Below are 24,310 nucleotides of genomic sequence, written 5' to 3'. Positions count from 1 at the left end.
CTCCACTGCCTTCTGTGGTAGAGAATTCCACAGGTTCACCACTCTCGGTGAAGAAATTCCTCCTCATCTCTGTCCTAAATGGCTTACCCCTTATCCTTAGACTGTGACCCCTGGTTCTGGACTCCCCGGCCATCGGAACATCCTTCCTGCATCTAGTCTGTCTAGTCCTGTTAGAATTTTAAAAGTTTCAATGAGATCCCCTCTCATTCTTCTAAACTCCAGCGAGTATAAGCCCAATCGACCCAATCTCTCCTCGTACATCATTCCTGCCATCCCAGGTATCAGTCTGGTGAATCTTCGCTGCACTCCCTCCATGGCAAGAACATCCTTCCTCAGAAAAGGCGACTAAAACTGCGCACAATACTCAAGGTGTGGTCTCACCAAGGCCCTGTACAACTGCAGCAAGACATCCTTGCTCCTGTAGTCGAACCCTCTCGCTACGAAGGCCAACATATCATTTGCCTTCTTAACCGCCTGCTGCACCTGCATGCTTACCTTCAGCGACTGGTGCACAAGGACACCCAGGTGTCGTTGCACTTCCCCTTCTCCCAATCCATTGCCGTTCAGATAATAATCTGCCTTCCTATTTTTGCCACCAAAGTGGATAACCTCTCATTTATCCACATTATACTGCATCTGCCATGCTTCTGCCCAATCACTCAACCTGTCCAAATCATACTGGAGTTTCTCGGCATCCTCCTCACAGCACACACGCCCACCCAGCTTTGTGTCGTCTGCAAACTTGGAGATATTACATCTAGTTCCCTTGTCTAGATCATTTACAGGAAACTTTCGTTTAACCAATGTCCGGAAAGCTCTATCTACCAGCAAAATTCAGGAGCTGTTTCCTATAAGTTATTTTACTTCTCGTTGCTTTTTTTTTCCCCCAGTCAGGCTCTGCAAGGTCTAGCTGAAGCTGTTGCTTAGCTACAGAGACCCTTTTAAGCTGCGGCTGACTGTTTTGAAGCTGTTGCTAAGCAACAGGGTTTGTTGATTCACACGGAGCTCAAAAGCTCCGTATGTTTTAACATTAGCGCTGGTTTCTACGGCAGTTTTGATGGGACGGCACCAGCTCGGTCCTGTCAGTGCCGGATACCAGAAAGTTCCCTGTATATATATTGTGAATAGCTGGGGTCCTAGGACCGATCCCTGCGGTACCCCACTAGTCACTGCCTGCAACTCGGAAAAAGACCCGTTTATTCCAACTCTTTGCTTCCTGTCTGCCAACCAGTTCTCTATCCAAGTCAATACCTTGCCCCCAATCCCATGTGCCTTAACTTTACACACTAATCTCTTATGCGGGACCTTATCGAAAGCCTTCTGAAAGTCCAAATACACCACATCCACTAGTTCTCCCTTATCTATTCTACCAGTTACATCCTCAAAAAATTCCAGAAGATTAGTCAAGCACGATTTACCTTTTGTAAATCCATGTTGACTTTGTCCGATCCTGTCACTGCTTTCCAAGTGCTCTGCTATTACATCTTTTATAATGGACTCTAGCATTTTCCCCCACTACCGATGTCAGGCTTACCGGTCTGTAATTCCCCGTTTTCTCTCTGCCACCTTTTTTGAATAGTGGGGTAACATTAGCTACCCTCCAATCCATGGGAACTGTTCCAGAGTCTATTGAATTTTGGAAGCAGATTCAATAGTCACTTTCAAATGAGGAATTGGATAAATACTTGACAAGGAGAAATTTGCAGGGCGATGGGGAACGAGCAGGGAGTGGGACTCATTGGAAAGCTCTTTCAAAGAGCTGGCACAGGCACGATGGGCCCAATGGCCTCCTTCTATGCTGAATGATTATGTTTTGAATCTTACAGCACTTGTGCAGCTACCAGATACTTAAGTTTGATTCGTGAATTGTTTGTTTTCCCTGTGTAAAATATTGAACTTGTGCCAAATGAAATGACCAATCTTAACCACTTATCAAAAAAACAGAAACTGGTATCCAAAAAGGAGTTTTTGCAAGATTTTCCCCCCTCCAGTTTATAAAAATTATTCATGTCTCTCCAATAGGACAGATGCTCAGAGACCAAGAATAGCCCAAGATCCCAAAAGTCAGAAAAATGTAGCACTGCCACCAACTGTCCAGACTCATCCAGCTTGAGACAAGGGATCACTTTCAGGGTAGTCAAGACAGCTGATGGGCTGAGAATGTCCAGAAACAACTAACACTACCAACAAGTACATGGGTATAACTGATATGAATAACTGGAATGTTTAGCAAAACCATTTGATGTTAAAAAATGTTTCCAAGAAGTTTGTGTCAGTGTTTAAAATGAAGATTCAATAGTACATACAGAGAAGCTATTTCCTCAGTGGGGAAATCTAGAACAAGGGGGCACAATTTTAAAATTAGTGCTCAGGCAATCAAGAGTGAAATCAGGAAGCACTTTTTCCACAAAGGGTAGCAGAAATCTGGAACTCTTCCCCACGCAGCCCCTCCCCCCACCCCCAAAAGGCTGTGGACAATTGAAATTTTCAAGATTGAGATCGATAGAATTACTGGGTAGGGGTATCAAGGGATACGATTCAAAGGCGGATAAATAGAGTTGAGGTACAGATCAGCCATGATCTAATTGAATGGCAGAACAGTCTCAAGGGTCTGAATGGCAGAACTCCTGTTCTTATGGAGGGTGTCTCCTCTGAGCCACCGTATTAAGTAGCAGTTTTCAGAGACAGCTGGTTTTTTAAGCAGCTTCTCAACGTCAACGCGCCTTTGTGCTCGTCAAAAAAAACTATTTTTAATTTCAAACCAAGGAAGTTATTTCAAATTCTGAACTTTCACAGTCATATTCAACCTATAAAATGCTCACTTTTAAAAAGCAGTTGCTTAATCCCATGCTGCATCAGAAATAAAATTCAAGAGATCCCCTGATGACTCAGTTTATTCAGTGCTGAGCTACACAGACCAGGAAGGTACCAGGCTTGATCCCTCAACTGTACACAGCAAGCAGATGGGAGACAGGGCAATAAATGGGCTGCGTGCACCCAAATTAGGGAGGAAAACAATTCCCAGATCCTGATGACTATCCAATGATCCCTATTGAAAGCCCAAATGTGGACGTTCTGGCTATTCCACACTGCTGTCCAGGCTGCTCCTGCACACACTCTACTTCCTCGCCTCTCATCCGGACAAGTCCTGGCATGCCACCTTGCCATCTGGCAGAGGCGGGAGCCCCGATGGAAGGCTCTCCATGCAGGAGTGCTTCCCTGCAGCAGTGGGGATCTGGGGTGGAGAGCGTTGCATGGAGCAGTAGTATGCCAACAGTTTAAGCACTTTTACAGACTCCCAGGCCGCATGGGATTTTTGCAGCCTAGGAGTCCATGGCCCATGTATGTATATATATATATTTTATTATATAGAGAGAGAGGTTGCAGCCCATTTACAGTTACCTGAAGGGATTGCTCCTCAATTTTTGGTTACACTTTAGCCCCACATTCCTAATCTTTGGTGCAGAAGGCAGCGGACAAGTTGGAGGATCTTCTCATTGGCCTGCACCTGGAGTGTGCTAAAACAGCAATTTGTAGGTCCAGAATGGGCAGGGCCCAAGGGCGGTGGGGGCCGCTCTAGCTGCCTGCCTCTCTTCCACGGTCTGGCCGGGTAGCCCTGGAGAAGGAGCATGTATGTTTGATGCCTTGCGCAACTGCAGGAAACTCTTTTTTATCCAGCACCGACGGGACTGGCGTGCTGCCGGTTGATCAAAAAGTCCGGATTATAGAGAGGTATACTCACTAAGGTACAAGAACCCCGTACACGGCCACAGATCCAGGCGTCCCTGTTGCATGGCAACAGGTGCAGGAACCCCGGTTACACGGCCACAGATCCAGGAACCCCGGTTACACGGCCACTAATATGAAGTAAAACTTACCTGAACCTACTCCTGAATTTTGCCAGTTAAGAGAGATTTCCAGTTATTATGGTGCCGGTATAGAGAGAGTTTCCTGTATTCGGCACTGCAGAGTGTAGAGTGCCTTACAAACATCAATAACATTTCGATTTAGTTGGGAAGGTATCCCTTTGCTTTTGTTGGGACTTTGCTTATTTTGGCTTCTTTAGTTTGATTGGACCCTGTTTCTCTCCTATATTAGTGGTGATATTGTAATTCAAAATAAGGATATGGCAGACATGAATAATTACTCTGTGGCAGTATTTTATTTAGTTCTGATGAAAGGCCATCGGCCTAAAACGTTAACACTGTTTCTCTCTCCACAGATGCTGCCTGACCTGCTGAGTATTTCCAGCATCCACAGTATTTTGCTTTTGTATTTGAATTCCCTAGAATTTAGACGGTTAAGGGGTGATTTGATTTAAGTTTTCAGGATATTAAGGGAAACAGATAGGGTAGAGAGAGAAACTATTTCTGCTAGTTGGGGATCCTAGGACTAGGGGCCATAGCCTAAAAATTTGAGCCAAGCCTTTCAGGAGTGAAGTTAGGAAACACTTCTACACGCAAAGGGTGGTAGAAGTTTGGAACTCTCTTCCGCAAATGGCAATTGATGCTGGGTCAATTGTTAATTTTAAATCGGAGATTGATAGATTTCTGTTAACCAAAGGTATTCATGGATATGGAGCAAAGGCGGGTATATGGAGTTAGGTCACAGATCAGCCATGATCTCATTGAATGGTGGAACAGGCTTGAGGGGCTATTTCTGTTCCTATTTTTTTTTTTTTTTAAACAGATAAACCAAGGCAAAAGAAAGACTTTCCACAACCTCAGGATGCTTAACACCCAATAAAGTACTTTTAAAGCGTAGTCACGGTTGTAATGTAGGAAACGCAGCAGCCAATTTGCACCCAGCACAGTCCCACAAACAGCAATGAGATAATGACCAGATAATCTATTTTAATGATATTGGTCAGGACACCAGGGAGAAATCCCCTGCTCTTCTCTGAAATAGAATCATAGAATACTACAGCACAGAAGGAGGCCTTTCGGCCCATCGAGTCTGCGCCAGCTCTCTCGAAGAGCAATCCAGTTAGTCCCACTCCCCCGCTCTTTCCCAATATCCCTGCAATTTTTTCTCCTTCAAGTATTTATCCAACTCCCTTTTGAAGGCTACTTACTATTGAATCTGTATCCACTACCCTATCAGGCAGTGCATTCCAAATCCTAACCACTCAATGCATAAAAAAGTTCTCTCATGTCGCCTCTGGTTCTTTTGCCAATCAACATAAATCTGTGCCCTCTGGTTATTGACCCTTCAGCCATTGGAAACAGTTTCTCTTTATTTACTCTATCTAAACCCTTCATGATTTTAAACACCTCTATCAAATCTCCTCTTAGCCTTCTCTGCTCCAAGGAGAACAACCCCAGCTTCTCCAGTTTATCCACGTAAAACTGTAATCCCTCATCCCTGGAACCATTCTAGTAAATTTCTCTGCACCCTCTCCAAAGCCTTCATGTCCTTCCTAAAGTGTGGTGCCCAGAATTGGACACAATACTCCAGCTGGGGCCGAAGTGGTGTTGTATAAAGGTTCAGCATAACTTATTGCCATTTTTACTCTATGCCTATTTATGAAGCCCAGGATCCCATTGCTTTATTAACTGCTTTGTTAACCTGTCCTGCCACCTTCAAAGATTTGTGCACAAACACCCCCAGGTCTCTCTGTTCTTGCACCCCCTTTAAAATTATACCATTTAGCATGTATTGTCTCTCATTCTTTCTACCAAAATGTATCACCACACATTTTTCTGCGTTGAATTTCATCTGCCATGTGTCCGCCCATTCCACCAGCATGATCCACCTCTAGTACGATCTTCCTCAGTGTTTACTACACTTCCAAGTTTCGTATCATCTGCAAATTTCAAAATTGTGCCCTGTACACCCAAGTCATTAATGTATATCAAAAACAGCAGTGGTCCTAGTATTGAATCTTAGGGAACAACACTGTATACCTCACTCCAGTTAACACTACACTCCACTTTCTGCCCCTTGGCCAATTTTGTATCCATGTTGTTACTGCCCTTTTATCCCATGGGCTTCAATTTTGCTAACAGGCCTAAAATGTGGTACGATAGCAAAATACTGCAGATGCTGGAAATCCGAAATAACAGAAAATGCTGGAAAAACTCAGCAGGCGAGGCAACATCCGTGGAGAGAAAACAGAGTCAACGTTTCCGGTCAAACCCTTTGTCAAGTGGTACTTTATTAAACGCCTTCTGAAAGTCCAAATACACATCAACTGCACTGCCCTCATCCACCCTCTGTTAACTCATCAGTGCCCTGGGATCTTTTACATACACTCTCCCTCCACCCCGAGAGCGCCTCTCACTGTGGTTCACTCTCCCTCCACCCCGAGAGCCCCTCTCACTGTGGTTCACTCTCCCTCCACCCCGAGAGCCCCTCTCACTGTGGTTCACTCTCCCTCCACCCCGAGAGCCCCTCTCACTGTGGTTCACTCTCCCTCCACCCCGAGAGCCCCTCTCACTGTGGTTCACTCTCCCTCCACCCCGAGAGCCCCTCTCACTGTGGTTCACTCTCCCTCCACCCCGAGAGCCCCTCTCACTGTGGTTCACTCTCCCTCCACCACGAGAGCGCCTCTCACTGTGGTTCACTCTCCCTCCACCCCGAGAGCCCCTCTCACTGTGGTTCACTCTCCCTCCACCCCGAGAGCGCCTCTCACTGTGGTTCACTCTCCCTCCACCCCGAGAGCCCCTCTCACTGTGGTTCACTCTCCCTCCACCCCGAGAGCCCCTCTCACTGTGGTTCACTCTCCCTCCACCCCGAGAGCCCCTCTCACTGTGGTTCACTCTCCCTCCACCCCGAGAGCCCCTCTCACTGTGGTTCACTCTCCCTCCACCCCGAGAGCCCCTCTCACTGTGGTTCACTCTCGCTCCACCCAGAGAGTGCCTCTCACTGTGGTTCACTCTCCCTCCACCCCGAGAGCCCCTCTCACTGTGGTTCACTCTCCCTCCACCCAGAGAGCCCCTCTCACTGTGGTTCACTCTCCCTCCACCCCGAGAGCCCCTCTCACTGTGGTTCACTCTCCCTCCACCCCGAGAGCGCCTCTCACTGTGGTTCACTCTCCCTCCACCCCGAGAGCGCCTCTCACTGTGGTTCACTCTCCCTCCACCCCGAGAGCCCCTCTCACTGTGGTTCACTCTCCCTCCACCCCGAGAGCCCCTCTCACTGTGGTTCACTCTCCCTCCACCCCGAGAGCGCCTCTCACTGTGGTTCACTCTCCCTCCACCCCGAGAGCCCCTCTCACTGTGGTTCACTCTCCCTCCACCCAGAGAGCCCCTCTCACTGTGGTTCACTCTCCCTCCACCCCGAGAGTCCCTCTCACTGTGGTTCACTCTCCCTCCACCCCGAGAGCGCCTCTCACTGTGGTTCACTCTCCCTCCACCCCGAGAGCCCCTCTCACTGTGGTTCACTCTCCCTCCACCCCGAGAGCCACTCTCACTGTGGTTCACTCTCCCTCCACCCAGAGAGCCCCTCTCACTGTGGTTCACTCTCCCTCCACCCCGAGAGTGCCTCTCACTGTGGTTCACTCTCCCTCCACCACGAGAGCCCCTCTCACTGTGGTTCACTCTCCCTCCACCCCGAGAGTGCCTCTCACTGTGGTTCACTCTCCCTCCACCCCGAGAGCCCCTCTCACTGTGGTTCACTCTCCCTCCACCCCGAGAGTGCCTCTCACTGTGGTTCACTCTCCCTCCACCCAGAGAGCGCCTCTCACTGTGGTTCACTCTCCCTCCACCCCGAGAGCCCCTCTCACTGTGGTTCACTCTCCCTCCACCCAGAGAGCGCCTCTCACTGTGGTTCACTCTCCCTCCACCCCGAGAGCCCCTCTCACTGTGGTTCACTCTCCCTCCACCCCGAGAGCGCCTCTCACTGTGGTTCACTCTCCCTCCACCCCGAGAGCCCCTCTCACTGTGGTTCACTCTCCCTCCACCCCGAGAGTGCCTCTCACTGTGGTTCACTCTCCCTCCACCCCCCCTCCACCCCGAGAGCCCCTCTCACTGTGGTTCACTCTCCCTCCACCCCGAGAGCCCCTCTCACTGTGGTTCACTCTCCCTCCACCCCGAGAGCCCCTCTCACTGTGGTTCACTCTCCCTCCACCCAGAGAGTGCCTCTCACTGTGGTTCACTCTCCCTCCACCCCGAGAGTGCCTCTCACTGTGGTTCACTCTCCCTCCACCCCGAGAGCCCCTCTCACTGTGGTTCACTCTCCCTCCACCCCGAGAGTGCCTCTCACTGTGGTTCACTCTCCCTCCACCCCGAGAGCCCCTCTCACTGTGGTTCACTCTCCCTCCACCCCGAGAGCCCCTCTCACTGTGGTTCACTCTCCCTCCACCCCGAGAGTGCCTCTCACTGTGGTTCACTCTCCCTCCACCCCGAGAGCCCCTCTCACTGTGGTTCACTCTCCCTCCACCCCGAGAGTGCCTCTCACTGTGGTTCACTCTCCCTCCACCCCGAGAGCCCCTCTCACTGTGGTTCACTCTCCCTCCACCCCGAGAGCCCCTCACTGTGGTTCACTCTCCCTCCACCCCGAGAGTGCCTCTCACTGTGGTTCACTCTCCCTCCACCCCGAGAGCGCCTCTCACTGTGGTTCACTCTCCCTCCACCCCGAGAGTGCCTCTCACTGTGGTTCACTCTCCCTCCACCCCGAGAGCCCCTCTCACTGTGGTTCACTCTCCCTCCACCCCGAGAGCGCCTCTCACTGTGGTTCACTCTCCCTCCACCCCGAGAGCCCCTCTCACTGTGGTTCACTCTCCCTCCACCCCGAGAGCGCCTCTCACTGTGGTTCACTCTCCCTCCACCCCGAGAGTGCCTCTCACTGTGGTTCACTCTCCCTCCACCCCGAGAGCGCGCCTCACTGTGGTTCACTCTCCCTCCACCCCGAGAGCGCCTCTCACTGTGGTTCACTCTCCCTCCACCCCGAGAGCCCCTCTCACTGTGGTTCACCCCCCCTCCACCCCGAGAGCCCCTCTCACTGTGGTTCAAAGTGTATTCAGCCTGAGGTCACTTTATAAATGACCTCTATTCCTGACCCCCCCAACCTCAACAGTGCTCCCAGGAGCTCCCACATCTCAAGACACTACCCCCAAACAATATGCCTCACACCTCAGTCCTTCCACCCATATTCCCAACCCAAAATATTCACAAGTCCTACATTTTAGCTCAGCCTACTCAATAACCATCCAGTCTCGATCAGGTGTCAATAACCACTCGCAGTACCCCCACTTCCTCCACAAGAGAGCAGCTTCTTTGCCCACCAGACAGCACATTAACACCCTCTCCTTACTTGTAGAACCAGCAGAGTTTGGACCTCTTCCTGTATTCTTTGAAACTCAAACCTCCTTCCCATTCAGTTCATCCACCCAGCACTGCCTCCTTGGATTCTGAGAGAGGATCAACAATAACACCCCTCTCCACATCTCCCTCCAGATTGTCCTTTCACTTGCGAACAAGGCCCTTCCCATCCATGACCTTGTTGTGGATGATTGCACTGACATCATGACTTTGACTGAAACTTGGCTCATGGGTGGCAACACCTTGCACCACCACCCAACCTGCCCAAACCATCATGATGGCAATGTGACCCTCATCACCAAATCACACCTTGGTCTCTCCCCCTAGTCCTCATGCACCTACTCTACCTCTGAGCACCTCAATTTGTTCAAAGCCTCAATTCTCCTTTAAAATCCTCGTCATCTACCACACTCTCAAGCCTCACCCAGAGTTCCTTCGAGATATTCTCCCTCTGTTCCATCCTCAGCTTCTGTACTGAGCGACTCTTCATCCTTGGTAGTTTAAATCTCCATCGCAGCTCCTTTTCCCTATCTCTTCGAACCTCTCCCTCCAAATAAACTCATCTACCCATATTCACAGCCATCTCTCGTGGCCTCGCTACACCCATGGACTCGATCATTGACAAGGCCATCTACAACCACTACCTTGTATCCCTCACCACCCACATTCCCCTACCTGTTTCTAAACTCACTTCCTGTTGCATCTGCTCTGTCACTTACAACTGAACTTTCTCATTCCCAACTGCCTTGCCTTTGGCCCTCCATTCATCACAATACTTCTGCAGCCGTTCATAGCTCAACCACTCCCTCACTTCCACCTTTGACACCCAAGTCCCCAGTAAAAATCTTTACTCTCTCCCAAATGGTAATCACCCCCCCACCCCCCATCTTCGTTCCTTCAAGACCAAGGAGCTATGGGACCTCCATCTTTCAAAACTGCCCACAACTCCAGGATCACCATGGAGAGCAAAGATATCCCTAGGCTTCTATTCTCCATTACCAACAATCTTCGTAACCCCCTCTCCCTTCCACACTCACAAAAAGTACAAGGAGTTCACAAACTTCTTTGTCACTAAGATAGAGACCATCCATTCAGCGACCCCTGCTGCTTCCCCTCCAAGCCAAACCTCCCCCAAGACTTACCACTGCCTTATCCCTGAACCTGTTTTGTTTCCTCTAGTTTCTCTCCTATCCCCACTCATGCCTTCTCGGAGCGAATACTGTCCATAAGACCCACCTCCTGCTCCCTTGACTCCATTCCCATTAAAATGCTGACCGAACATTCTTTCCTGGCCCCTTGCAAGCGGACATCGTGAATTGTTCCCTCTCCTTAGGTACAGTTTCCCTTCCTTTTAAACCACTGTAATCATACCCCTCCTCCTCAGACAACACTTCATCCTTGTAGACTACCAGCAAATTCCCACTTTCTCCAAAGTCCTCGAGAAAACCAAGGGTGTGGCGAGAATGAGGAACTTAAAGAAATTATTATTAGTAAAAAAGCAGTACTAGCAAAATTAATGGGACTAAAAGTCAATAAATCCCTAGGACTGGATGACCTACAGCCTCGGGTTTTGAAAGAGGTGGCCATTGGGATAATGGACGCATTGGTTGTCATCTTCCAAAATTCTATAGATTCTGGAACGGTTCCTGCAGATTGGAGGATAGCAAATGTAACCCTGCTATTTAAGAAAGGAGAGAGAAAAAACAGGGAACTACAGACCTGTTAGCCTCACATCAGTAGTTGGGAAAATGCTGGAATCTATTATAAAGGATGCAATAACTGGGCACTTAGAAACTAATAGTAAGATTGGGCAGAGTCAATGTGGATTTATGAAAGGGAAAATCCTGTTTAACAAACCTATTGGAGTTCTTTGAGGATGTAACTAGTGGAGTAGACAAAGGAGAACCGGTAGATGTGGTGTATCTGGATTTTCAGAAGGCCTTCGATAAGGTCCCACACAAGAGGTTGGTAAACAAAATTAGGGCACATGGAATTGGGGGTAATATACTAGCATGGATCGAGAATTGGTGAAAAGACAGAAAACAAAGAGTAGGGATAAACGGGGCTTTTTCAGGATGGCAGGCTGTGACTAGTGGGGTACCGCAAGGATCGGTGCTTGGGCCCCAGCTATTCACAATCTATATCAATGATTTGGATGAGGGGACTAAATGTAACATTTCCAAATTTGCTAATGATACAAAGCTAGGTGTCGGTGTCAGATGTGAAGAGGCTTCAAGAGGATCTCGACAGGCTCAGTGAGTGGACGAGAACATGGCAGATGGAATATAATGTGGATAAATGTGAAGTTATCTACTTTGGTAGAAAAAAACAGAAAGGCAGAGTATTTCCTAAATGGTGAAAGGTTGGGGAATGCAGATGCTCAAAGGGACCTGGGTGTCCTTGTACATGAGTCACTGAAAATGAATGTGCAGGTGCAGCAAGCCATTAAGAAGGTAAATGGTATGCTGGCCTTCATTACAAGAGGATTTGAATACAGGAGTAAAGAAGTCTTACTCCAATTATATAGGGCCTTGGTGAGACCACACCTGGAGTACTGTGTACAATTTTGGTCTCCTTACCTAAGGAAGGATATACTTGCCATAGCGGGAGTGCAATGAAGGTTCATGAGATTGATTCCTGGGATGGCGGGACTGTCGTATGAGAAGAGGTTGAGTAAACTAGGCCTGTATTCTCTTGAATTCAGAAGAATGAGAGGGGATCTCATTGAAGCATACAAAATTATTACAGGCCTTGATAGGGTGGATGCTGGGAGAATGTTTCCCTTGGCTGGGTAGTCTAGAACCAGGGGTCACAGACTCAGGATAAAGGATAGGCCATTCAGGACTGAGATGAGAAAAAATTTCTTCACAGAGGGTGGTAAATCTTTGGAATTCTCTATCCCAGAGGGCTGTGGAGGCTCAGTCATTGGGTATATTCAAAACAGAAGTCGATAGATTTCTGACTAGTAAAGGCATCAAGGGATATGGCGATAGGGCCGGTGAATGGAGTTGAGGCCGAAGATCAGCCATGATTTCATTGAATGGCGGAGCAGGCTCGAAGGGCCGAATGGCCTACTCCTGCTCCTATTTCTTATGTTCTTATTTTGTCATCTCTCAAATCTGTGCCTATTTTCCCCGCAACTCCATGTATGAATCTTTCTGATCAGGTTTCAGTCCCTTCCATGGCACCAAAACACCCCTAAACAAAGTCACAAATTACATCTTCTGTGACTGTGACAGTGGTGCATTCATTATCTCTCATCATCTCTGCAGCCTTTGATACAGTCAGCCACACCATCCTCCTCCAATGCCTCTCATTCGTTTTCCAGCTCAGAGGAACTGCCTTCGCTTGGTTTGATTCTTACCTATCTGATCATAGCCAGAGTATATCCAGCAATGGCTGCTCTTCCCTGTATCGGTAAACTCTGGAATCCCCTGGACCTCTCCTCTTCCTCAGCTACATGCTGCCCTTTGGAGACATCATCCGCAGACATAGGCTGATGACCCAGCTCTATCTCTCCACAACTTCTCTCAACCCTTCCACTGTTTCTACGTTGCCATAGTGCTTGTCTGACATACTGTCTTGGATGAGCTGCAGTTTCCTCCAGTTAAACATTAGGACAAAGAAATCATCTTCAGCCCCTGCCACAAACTCTTTGCCCTTAACATTGATTCCATCGCCCTCCGTAGTCACTGTCTCAGTCTGAACCAAACAGCTCACAACGTTGGTGTCCTATTTGACCCAGAGCAGAGAGTCTGGCCATATTCTCTCCATCACAAAGATCGCTGACATCCACCTTCATAGCTTCATCCTTCTCCGCCCTCAACTCAACCCATCAGCTACTGCATGGACCAGTCATCCTTACAGGGGCTACAAGAAGCATGTAAAATGTGACTGGCCTCAAGGGAGGTAGAATCTAACAACTGAATTTAATCTTAATTTAAATTGGCCATTCTAAAATTCTCATGCAAACTGTTTTGCAGTCATCAGTGAACATATACTGGATTTCTCAGCAGCAAAGATTCTAGCAAACTTGTTAACATTAGTAGTCTGTGGAGTTTGCTTCAGGAACCAATATATTACCAATATATTAATATTAATATATTACCAGTCATAGAAGCTCTCCCACACCGAGAAGCAATATAAACAGAGCATAAAGTTCAATGGGTTTGAAGCACTACAGAAAGAGGAGAACGAGTGCGCACAGTTCTCCCCCCCCACCAGACATTACACTGGCATACCACAATTGCTTAACATGCACTATATTTTTAGTTCCTGAAAAGCTGACATTGCAAAAGGCTCTATTCAAATCAAAGGGCGTGCATTTCTATAGCACCTTTCACCACCTCAGGACGTCCCAAAGCACTTTACAGCCAGTGAAGTACTTTTAAAGTGGAGTCACTGTTGTAATGTGGGAACCGCGGCAGCCAATTTGTGCTCAGCAAGCTCCCACAAACAGCAATGTGATAATGATCAGATAATTTTTTTGTTATGTTGATTGAGGGATAAATATTGGCCAGGACACCGGGGATAACTCCCCTGCTCTTCATCAAAATAGTGCCATGGGATCATTTACAACCACCCGAGAGCGCAGACGGGGCCTCGGTTTAATTAATCATCCGAAAGATCATTGGCGGTTATAGCATCTATCTTACAAATTAAATTGTGACAAAGTTGTAAATTTCAGTACCAGTAAGCACTTCCAGACTTCTAAGATAATACGCCTTATTACAAGACAACCTTTGGCTAGACCCCAATCCACTAGTATACACAATCCTGATACTGTCCGATTACAGTTTAAATACTTGTATGTACCAATTTGTCACAATAGGAACAGCAAGAGCAGCAAAGTCCACCAATGGTATAACCCTGCTGCATTACTAGGGATCATTAATCGAGGAATAGCTTTACATCGCTGAAATACACAGCAGTTGGAAAGAAATTAGTATATTAAAAGTTCATGACAACACCCCAAGCCCCTTATCACCCCAAAATATTCTGTCTACAAGCAGTTGTGTGAAGGTACTGTCCACTCAAAACAGAAGTCCCACAACATGCCTTTTAAAATAAAATAGTCTCAAATGCAAATAAACTGGTCATATGAATGTAACCGTTTGGCAACAGACACTCTCAGAGATCAAGGAAGCTTGAATATTGCATTGACATCTGAATAATGTCTACTTAGCTACTTAGAAATAGCTCATTTGCAAATAATATGCCCCATTCCACTCTTGTGTGCTTTGTAATTCACACCTGGTAGTAGCCCATTCACACATACTGTTGAAAACAATGCAGACATCATATAGTAATCTCTCTGAGATTTGTTTGGTTTCTGCAGAGGTCTGGAACATGCATTCATTAAGGGTTAGGAATATAAGAACATAAGACATAGGAGCAGGAGTAGGTCATTTGGCCCCTCGAGCCTGCTCCGCCATTCAATAAGATCATGGCTGATCTGATCTTGGCCTCAACTCCACTTCCTTGCCCGCTCCCCATAACCCTCGACTCCCTTATCGTTCAAACATCTATCTATCTCCACCTTAAATATATTCAATGACCCAGCCTCCACAGCTCTCTGGGGAAGAGAATTCCAAAGATTCACGACCCTCAGAGAAGAAATTCCTCCTCATCTCCGCTTTAAATGGGTGCCCCTTTATTCTGCAATTATGCTCCCTAGTTCTAGATTCCCCCACGAGGGGAAACATCCTCTCTGCATCTACCCTGTCAAGCCCCTTCAGAATCTTATATGTTTCAATAAGATCCCCTCTCATTCTTCTAAACTCCAACCTTTCTTCATAAGACAACCCCTTCATCTCCGGAATCAACCTTGTGAACCCTCTCTGAACTGCCTCCAATGCAAGTATATCCTTCCTTAAATAAGGAGACCAAACCTATACACAGTACTCCAGGTGTGGTCTCACCAACGCCCTGTACAGTTGTAACAGGACTTCCCTACTTTTATACTCCATTCCCTTTGCAATAAAGGCCAACATTCCATTTGCCTTCCTAATTACTTGCTGTACCTGCCTGCTAACTTTGTGATTCATGTACAAGGTACCTCAGCATTTTGTAATCTCTCCCCATTTAAATAATAATTTGCTTTTTTATTTTTCCTACCAAAGTGGATAACCTCGCATTTTCCCACATTATACTCCATCTGCCAGATTCCTGTCCACTCAGCCTATCTATGTCCCTTTGGAGATTCTTTGCATCCTCCACACAATTTGCTTTCCCACCTATCATTGTATCAGCAGCAAATTTGGCTACATTACATTCAGTTCCTTCATTCAAGTCATTAATATAGATTGTAAATAGTTGAGGCCCCAGCACTGATCCCTGCAGCACCCCACTAGTTACAGTTTGCCAACCTGAAAATGACCCATTTATCCCGACTGTCTTCTGTTAGTTAGCCAATCCTCCAGCCATGCTAGAGGTCTGGAACATGCATTCATTAAGGGTTAGGAATATAAGAACATAAGACATAAGAGTAGGTCATTTGGCCCCTTGAGCCTGCTCTGCCATTCAATGAGATCATGGCTGATCTGACCCCAACCCCATGAGCTCTTATCTTGTGCAGTAACCTTCTATGTGGCACCTTATCGAATGCCTTCTGGAAATCCAAATACACGACATCCACTGGTTCACCTTTATCCACCCTGCTCATTACATCCTCAAAGAACTCCAGCAAATTTGTCAAACATGATTTCCCTTTCATAAAACCATGCTGACTCTGCTTGACTATATTATGATTTTCTAAATGTCCTACTACCACTTCCTTTATGATGGACTCCAGCATTTTCCCAATGACAGATGTTAGGCTAACTGGCCTATAGTTCTCTGCTTTCTGTCTCCCTCCTTTCTTAAATAGGGGCGTTACATTTGCGGTTTTCCAGTCCGCTGGGACCTCTCCAGTATCCGGGGAATTTTGGTAGATTGCAACCAATGCATCCACTATCTCTGCAGCCACTTCTTTTAAGACTCTAGGATGCACACCATCGGGTCCAGGGCACTTGTCCACCTTTAGTCCCATTAGTTTACCTAGTACTTTCTCTCTAGTGATAGTGATTGTTTTAAGTTCCCCCTCCCCCACCCTAATTGCCCCTTGATTATCCATTATTGGGATGCTTTTAGTATCTTCTACCGTGAAGACCGATACAAAATATTTGTTCAAAGTCTCCGTCATTTCCCTGTTTCCCATTATTAATTCCCCAGACTCATCCTCTAGGGGACCAACATTTACTTTAACTACTCTCTTCCTTTTTATATACCTGTAGAAGCTCTTACTGTCTGTTTTTATATTTCTTGCTAGCTTACTCTCATAAGCTATCTTCTCCCTCTTCATCAGTTTTTTAGTCGTCCTTTGCTGGTTTTTAAAAATTTCCCAATCCTCTGGCCTTCCACTATTCTTCGCAACATTGTATGTCTTTTCTTTCAATTTGATACCCTCCTTAACTTCCTTAGTAAGCCATGGATGGTTCATCCTTCTCGTAAAGTCTTTATGAAATAGCTCCTTAAATGTTTGCCACTGCTTTTCTACAGTCTTACCCTGTAATATATTTTCCCAGTCCACTTTAACCAAGTCTGCCTTCATACCTTTGTAATTATCTTTATTTAAGTTCAGGACACTAGTTTGAGACCTAGCTTTCTCACCCTCAAACTGAATTTGAAATTCTACCATGCTATGATCACTCTTCCCAAGAGGATCCTTCACTTTGAGATCATTAATTAATCCAGCCTCGTTACACATTCCCTGATCTAAAATAGTCTGTTCTCTGGTTGGTTCCACAACGTATTATTCCAAGAAACTGCCCTGCATACACTCTAAGAACGCTTCCTCAAGTCTACCTTTGCCAATTTGCTTTGTCCAATCAATATGAAGATTAAAATCTCCCATGATTATAGTCGTATGTTTCTTACGTACGAAATGCAGGAAGGATGTTCCCGATGGTCGGGGAGTCCAGAACCAGGGGTCACAGTCTAAGGATAAAGGGTAAGCCATTTAGGACAGAAATGAGGAGGAATTTCTTCACCCAGAGAGTGGTGAACCTGTGGAATTCTTTACCACAGAAGGCAGTAGAGGCCAATTCATTAAATATATTCAAGATGGAGTTGGATATATTTCTTAAGGCTAAAGGGATCAAGGGATATGGGGAGAAAGCAAGGACAGGGTACTGAATTTGGATGATCAGCCATGATCGCATTGAATGGCGGAGCAGGCTCGAGGGGCCGAATGGCCTACTCCTGCTCCTATGTTTCTATGTTACAAACCTCTATTATTTCTTGATTTATACACGGTCCTACAGTGTGGCTACTGTTTGGGGGCCTGCAGACCACTCCAACTAGTGACTTCTTACCCTAATTATTTCTTATCTCCACCCAAACTGATTCTACATCTTGATCTTCAAAGTCAATATCATTTCTCACTACTGCACTAATCTCATCCCTTAACAGAGATATACCACCTCTTTTTCCTTTCTGTCTATCCTTAAAAAAATGGCAAATACCCCTGAATATTCAGTTCCCAGCCTTGTTCAACTTGCAACCACGTCTCTGAAATGGCTATCAAATCATACCCATTTATATCTATTTGTGCGGTCAACTCATCTATTTTGTTACGAATGCTGTGTGCGTTCAGATATAGAGCTTTGAATTTTGTCTTTTTACTATTTTTCCCTACTCTGACCCCTCTTTCTGATGCACTCTTGTGTATACGCGCCGTCCCTTCCTGTCACACTCTGGTTATCATTAGCCCTATCGCTACCCTGCACTTCTGCCTTCTCATTATTCTTTGACTTTTTTTTTTTAATTTCCGCTCAGTGGATCCCTCCCCCCACTATTTAGTTTAAAGCCCTAGTTATTCGATTCGTCAGGACACTGGTCCCAGCCTGGTTCGAATGAAGCCAGTCATAGAAACATAGAAGATAGGAGCAGGAGTAGGCCATTCAGCCCCTCGAGCCTGTTCCGCCATTCAATGAGATCATGGCTGATCATCCAAATTCAGTACCCTGTCCCTGCTTTCTCCCCATATCCCTTGATCCCTTTAGCCTTAAGAAATATATCCAACTCCTTCTTGAATATATTTAATGAATTGGCCTCCACTGCCTTCTGTGGTAGAGAATTCCACAGGTTCACCACTCTCTGGGTGAAGGAATTCCGCCTCATCTCAGTCCTAAATGGCTTATCTTAGACTGACAACAGAAAATGCTGGAAAAATTCAGCAGGCCAGGCAACATCCGTGGAGAGAAATTAGAGTTGACGTTTCGGGTCGAAACCCTTTTTCAAAACCCTTTTTCGACCCGAAACGTCAACTCTAATTTCTCTCCACAGATGCTGCCTGGCCTGCTGAGTTTTTCCAGCATTTTCTGTTATTTCGGATTTCCAGCATCTGCAGTATTTTGCTATCCCTTAGACTGTGACCCCTGGTTCTGGATTCCCCCACCATCGGGAACATCCTTCCTGCATCTCGTCTGTCTAGTCCTGTTAGAATTTTATAAGTTTCAATGAGATCCCCTCTCATTCTTCTAAACTCTAGCGAGTATAAGCCCAATCGACCCAATCTCTCCACATACGTCATTCCTTGCATCCCAGGTATCAGTCTGGTGAATCTTCGCTGCACTCGCTCCATGGCAAGAACATCCTTCCTCAGATAAGGCGATCAAAACTGTACACAATACTCACGGTGTGGTCTCACCAAGACCCTGTACAACTGCAGCAAGACATCCTTGCTCCTGTACTCGAATCCTCTTGCTATGAAGGCCAACATACCATTTGCCTTCTTAACCACCTGCTGCACCTGCATGCTTACCTTCAGCGACTGGTGCACAAGGACAGGTCTCGTTGCACTTCCCCTTTTCCCAATCTATTGTCGTCCCAACGGAACAGCTCCCTCTTACTCCAGTACTGGTGCCAGTGCCCCAAGAATCAAAACCCATTTCTCCCACACCAATCTTTGAGCCACTCATTCATCTCTCTGATCTTATTTACCCTATACCAATTTGCACATGGCTCAGCCAGTAATCCAGACATTACCACCTTTGTGGTTCTGCTTTTTAATTTAGCCCCTAGCTGCTCATACTCCCTCAGCAGAACCTCTTTCTTTGTCCTACCTATGTTGTTGGTACCTACATGGACCATGACAACTGGATCTTTTCCCTCCCAGTCTAAGTTCCTCTCCAGCCCAGAGGAGATGCCCTTTACCCTGGCACCGGGCAGGCAACACATCCTTCGGGACTCACGCTCTTGGCTGCAGAGAACAGTGACTATCCCAATTTAGAATTACTTTCCAAACAAAGCTTGGTGCAGAACATCAGTTTATCACAAACTTTAAGTTACATTTGGATTACATATGACAATGGAGCAGGAGAGCAGCAACACTCACAAAACACTACCATATGATATAAAAACAGAAAATGCTGGAAATACTCAGCAGGTCAGTCAGCATCTGTGGAGAGAGAAACAGATTTAACATTTCAGGTTAATGACCCTTCATCAGAACTGGAAAAACTTGGAGATGGAACAGGTTTTTAAGCAAGTGTAGGGGCAAGGAAAGGGGAGAAGGGAGGAAAGAACAAAAGGGAAGATCTGTGATGGGAAGGAAGGCAGGCAGGCGAGATTAAGAGACAAAAGGGATGATGGTGCAAGGCAAAAGGAGATGGTAATGGGACAAGTTAAGAAACAAAAAAGATGACTAGGTGAAGTGTAAATGGCAATGGCAGAATGATCGACAGCTGCTATATGATGTTTCTTCTTCTTCTTGGGCGTCCCTCGGAACCGAGGATGACTTGCTTCCACACTAAAAATGAGTTCTCAGGTGATTGAGGAGTCCAATGCAGGACCTACAGTCTCTGTCACAGGTGGGGCAGACAGTGGTTGAAGGGGCGGGTGGGTTAGGTGCTTGGGTTGACGTGCGCTCCTTCCGCTTAGCTTCCGCTTGCTCCCGGCGAAGGGACTCAAAGTGTTCAACTCCTTCCCAGATGCTTCTCCTCCACTTTGTGTGGTCTTGGGCCAGGGATTCCCAGGTGTCGGTGGGGATATTGCACTTTTTCAAGGAGGCTTTGCGGGTGTCTTTGAAGCGTTTCCTCTGCCCACCCGGGGCTCTCTTGCCGTGTCAGTGCTCAGAGTAGAGCGCTTGCTTTGGAAGTCTCGTGTCAGGCATGCGGACGATGTGACCCGTCCATTGTAGCTGATCAAGCGTGGTCAAGACTTCGATGCTGGGGATGTTGGCCTGAGTGAGAACACGGACGTTGGTGCACCTATCCTGCCAATGGATTTGCAGGATCTTGCGGAGACAGCGTTGGTGGTACCTCTCCAGTGCTTTGAGGTGCCTGCTGTACATGGTCCATGTCTCTGAAGAATACAGCAGGGCGGGTATCACTACTGCTCTGTAGACCATGAGCTTGGTGCCAGGTTTGAGGTCTTGGTCTTCAAACACTCTCTTCCTCAGGCGACCGAAGGCTGCACTGGCACATTGAAGGCGGTGTTGGACTTCATCGTCGACGTCTGCCCTTGTTGACAGTAGGCTCCCGAGGTATGGAAAGTGGTCCACGATGACCAAGGCCTCGTCATGGATTTTGATAATCGGGGAGCAGTACTGTGGCGCGGTGGCAGGTTGGTAGAGGACCTTTGTCTTACGGATGTTTAGTGTAAGGCCCATGCTCTCGTACGCTTCGGTGAAGGTGTTGACGATGGTTTGGAGTTCGACCTCCGAGTGTGCGCAGACGCAAGCGTCGTCTGCATACTGTAATTCGATGACAGAGGATGGGACGACCTTGGATCTGGACTGGAGGCAACAGATGTTGAACAGTTTCCCATTTGTTCTGTAGATTAGCTCCACTCCAGCGGGGAGCTTACTGAGGGAGAGATGGAGCATTGCAGCAAGGAGCGTTGGTGCGATGACACAGCCTTGCTTGACCCCGGTCCGTACGTGAATGATGTCTGCATTGTTTTCAACAGTATGTGTAAACGAGCTTCTACCAGGTGTGAATTACAAACCACACAAGAGTGGAATGGGGCATATTATTTGCAAATGAGCTATTTCTAATTAGCTAAGTAGACATTATTCAGATGTCAATGCAATATTCAAGCTCCCTTGAAAAACTAGTTTTCTTCGTAGAAAATAAACATTTGCAGATCCTAAATCAGTTGACCAAAGCTACAGGTATTTTTCTACCTCCTCATAAGCTTTCACAGTGTCATATTTGAATACTTCACCTGAAAAGCATGTTTTACAAAATGTATGCAGTTGCTATGATCGCAATAGATTCAAATGCCAACCAACACTCAAGCCCTCTGGATAGTGACCAATCCCCTTCTAGATTCCTTATTTCATAGAAAGGATAGGCACAGGGGCACAGAGACAATTGCAGTCTGACAGACCCTAACATTCAAAATTACCAAACGCTACTGTATCTCCAGGTTTTCATGAACGGTCATCGAGCTGAAAGGTTAACTCTGTTCCTCTCTTCACAGCTGCCTGACCTGCTGGGTGGTTGCAACATTTTCTGCTTTTACTACTCTCTCGTAGTTTTTTACTCATATTTTGCTCCTGCATGGGTTTGTTAGCACAAGTAATGCAGCCCCATGGTCAATTCCCCTTTTGTAAACTAATGCAGGAGTTACAGGCAGTCTACACTAGAGTCCAGATAGCTTTGATCATTTTATACTGACGCTTCAGAGTGACAGCCACCTCAAGGTGTCCGTACATCGGAGGGTCTGGTGCATCGACACTCACTTCTCATCCCTCTGCTCAACTCTTTGGCTGCTGTTCAATAACAAGAATCACAATTAAAAATAAAATCAGACGCTCGCCCCCTCTCCCTGCCGCTTCCCCTGCTCTGACTGCTGGAGTTCCGAGCAGTCTCTCCGCCGATGCACCTTCTTCACCAAGAGCCACCCTCCCCTTCCCGCCGCTGCCTCCTTTACCTTGGCTCTTGCAACCTCCAGCTTCCTCCGTCTCTCCTCATCCTCCATGACACACAGCACCTTCAGTGGAGCTCCCCTCTTCTAGGTGGATGGCCACTTGCTCTTTGCCCCTCAGGTTGGATGAGTTGCCACTTCGCACAGTATCTCTGACCGTGTGTGAGACTCTCTTAACTTCGCCTCAGTCACTTGCCCTCATTCCCTCCCCAACCGCTCCTCGCTCCCAGCTTCCAACATGGCCGCCGAGACTGACAGCGCCGTTAGCCCGCCCCGCCAATCACAGCACACCCACCAATCACAGCAAACCCGCCGGCCTGGCCCCGCCAATCACAGCCCGCCTGCCAGCTTGGCCCCGCCAATCACGGCCCACCCACCAATCACAGCCTACACGCCGGCCTGGCCCCGCCAATCACAGCCCGCCTGCCAGCCTGGCCCCGCCAATCACAGCCTACCAACCAATCACAGCCTACACGCCGGCCTGGCCCCGCCAATCACAGCCCACCCGCCGACCTGGCTCCACCAATCACACCCCACCCGACGGCCTGGCCTCGTCCCCACCAATCACAGCCCGCCCGCCGGTATGGTCCTGCCCTCTGCCCGCCGCACGAGCCTAACCGTTATCCGCTCCAACCAATCGCGCCCTGCCGAACTCTGGCCAAATCGAATTTCAAACGCCAACCAACGCAGCCAAGGCCGATTGGCCAACACTCTTAGCCAATCACATAAAGAGGGTGGGGTATATGGGGAACCGGGAAATTGAAGGTAACCAATCAGATCACATGAAGAGGAAGCGGGCCGCCCACCGGGACATGATTGACGTGCGAGTGGCGGTTGGCTGGTGTTTGCTCTGGGCACTTGGAGCACGGTGGGCCCGGGGCTTCCGCTCCCCCCGCAGCCCGCTGATCCCGCCTCAAACTTCCCGGGCGGCGGCAAACCCGTGCTCCTTTACAATCCAGTAACTGACAAATCCTCCAGCTGCAATTAACCATTTATCTTTTAGACGCTGTTGCGAACAACACAGGAGGGAATACTTTCCTTTATTATGCATTTTGGTAGGAAGAATGAGGAGAGAAAATATAAATAAACTAAAGGGTGCAGTTCTAAAGTAGGTGCACAAACAGAGAGACTTGGGGGCATGTGTGCACAAATCATTGAAGGTGGCAGGACAGGTTGAGAAAGTGGTTAAAAAGGCTTACGGGATCCTGGGCTTCATCAATAGAGGTATAGGGCAGGATTTTCATTGGAGGCGGGATAAGAGGTGTGTGGGGGGTTGAAATTGCAAAAACTGGCGGGCAGGCCTGACCCCACCTCCATCCCGCTTCCACGCAATTTTCAAAAATTTGCGTCTGATGGTCCCATCTCCGTCCCGCCTCCAAGAGGCGGCATAGGCCATTAAGGCCCTTAACAAGCACTAAATTACCTTTATAATGCCATTTTGAATGGCCATTGCGAATTTAACCCTTTTCCCACGTGAAACACGCCTGGTGGGAAACACGACGGTGAAACCTGGCGAGAGCACAACTGGATTGCTGACTATCAGCTGCAGGTCAACCATTAAAGAGGCAATTTGATCAGCCATCATTTGCAGGTGGCAGGACTTTGTAGTCTCAGGTCTGGGGGAACTTTTAGAAGGCATAACCACAGCTGTGGAAGTTTGGAGCCTGGGAAACCCCTCTCACCACCTTCACTCAGCCAGAAGCATGGGAGCCATTTATTTCCTTCCCTTCTGGATATTAGATGAGGCCGAACAGCAGCAGCAACAACAACAGCAGCCCCAACAGCAACAACAGGCACACCCAGCTGCTGCTCACCCACCTGAAGATGCACAGGCCAGAAGGGGCCAGCGCATGGAAGCCCGTCGACGCAGGAGATACCCCCCAAACAGGGTCTACAGACACAGGGTCAGCTATCTCAACATGTCTGAGCAGCAGTGCCAAAGGCGGCTCCAACTTTCGCAAGAGGTAGTGGGTGACATCTGCGCAATGCTGCAACAAGACCTGCAGGCCAGAGGACCAGGTGGACAACCCTTACCAGTGGCCGTCAAAGCCACCACCGCACTCAACTTTTTTGCCTCAGGCTCATTCCAGGGATCAGAAGCAGATATCAGCGGCATCTCCCAGGTGGCCACA

The 24,310-nt window shown here is 47.7% G+C and overlaps 1 protein-coding gene across 7 annotated transcripts in view; it reads right to left on the bottom strand.

Moving 5' to 3' along the window:
* pcnt (pericentrin) overlaps window positions 1-22,436 on the bottom strand; it is a 355,160-nt gene extending 332,724 nt beyond the window's left edge. For 5 of the 7 annotated variants that reach the window (XM_085985354.1, XM_085985358.1, XM_085985355.1 and 2 more), the window contains exon 1: window positions 22,185-22,432. In XM_085985354.1, coding sequence (XP_085841480.1) covers window positions 22,185-22,232 — 48 coding nt within the window. In that variant the 5' untranslated portion in view covers window positions 22,233-22,432. Of the gene's footprint in view, window positions 1-22,184 lie in introns of all 7 variants that reach the window. The other 2 variants (XM_085985359.1, XM_085985361.1) reach the window with 2 other exon arrangements.
* Window positions 22,437-24,310: the final 1,874 nt, after the last annotated feature.

The sequence above is a fragment of the Somniosus microcephalus genome, chromosome 4 (assembly GCF_052327205.1).
Source record: "Somniosus microcephalus isolate GS21.2 chromosome 4, FLI_Smic_1.0, whole genome shotgun sequence".
Classification (NCBI taxonomy): domain Eukaryota; kingdom Metazoa; phylum Chordata; class Chondrichthyes; order Squaliformes; family Somniosidae; genus Somniosus; species Somniosus microcephalus.
This window is presented reverse-complemented; position numbering and strand designations above follow the sequence as displayed.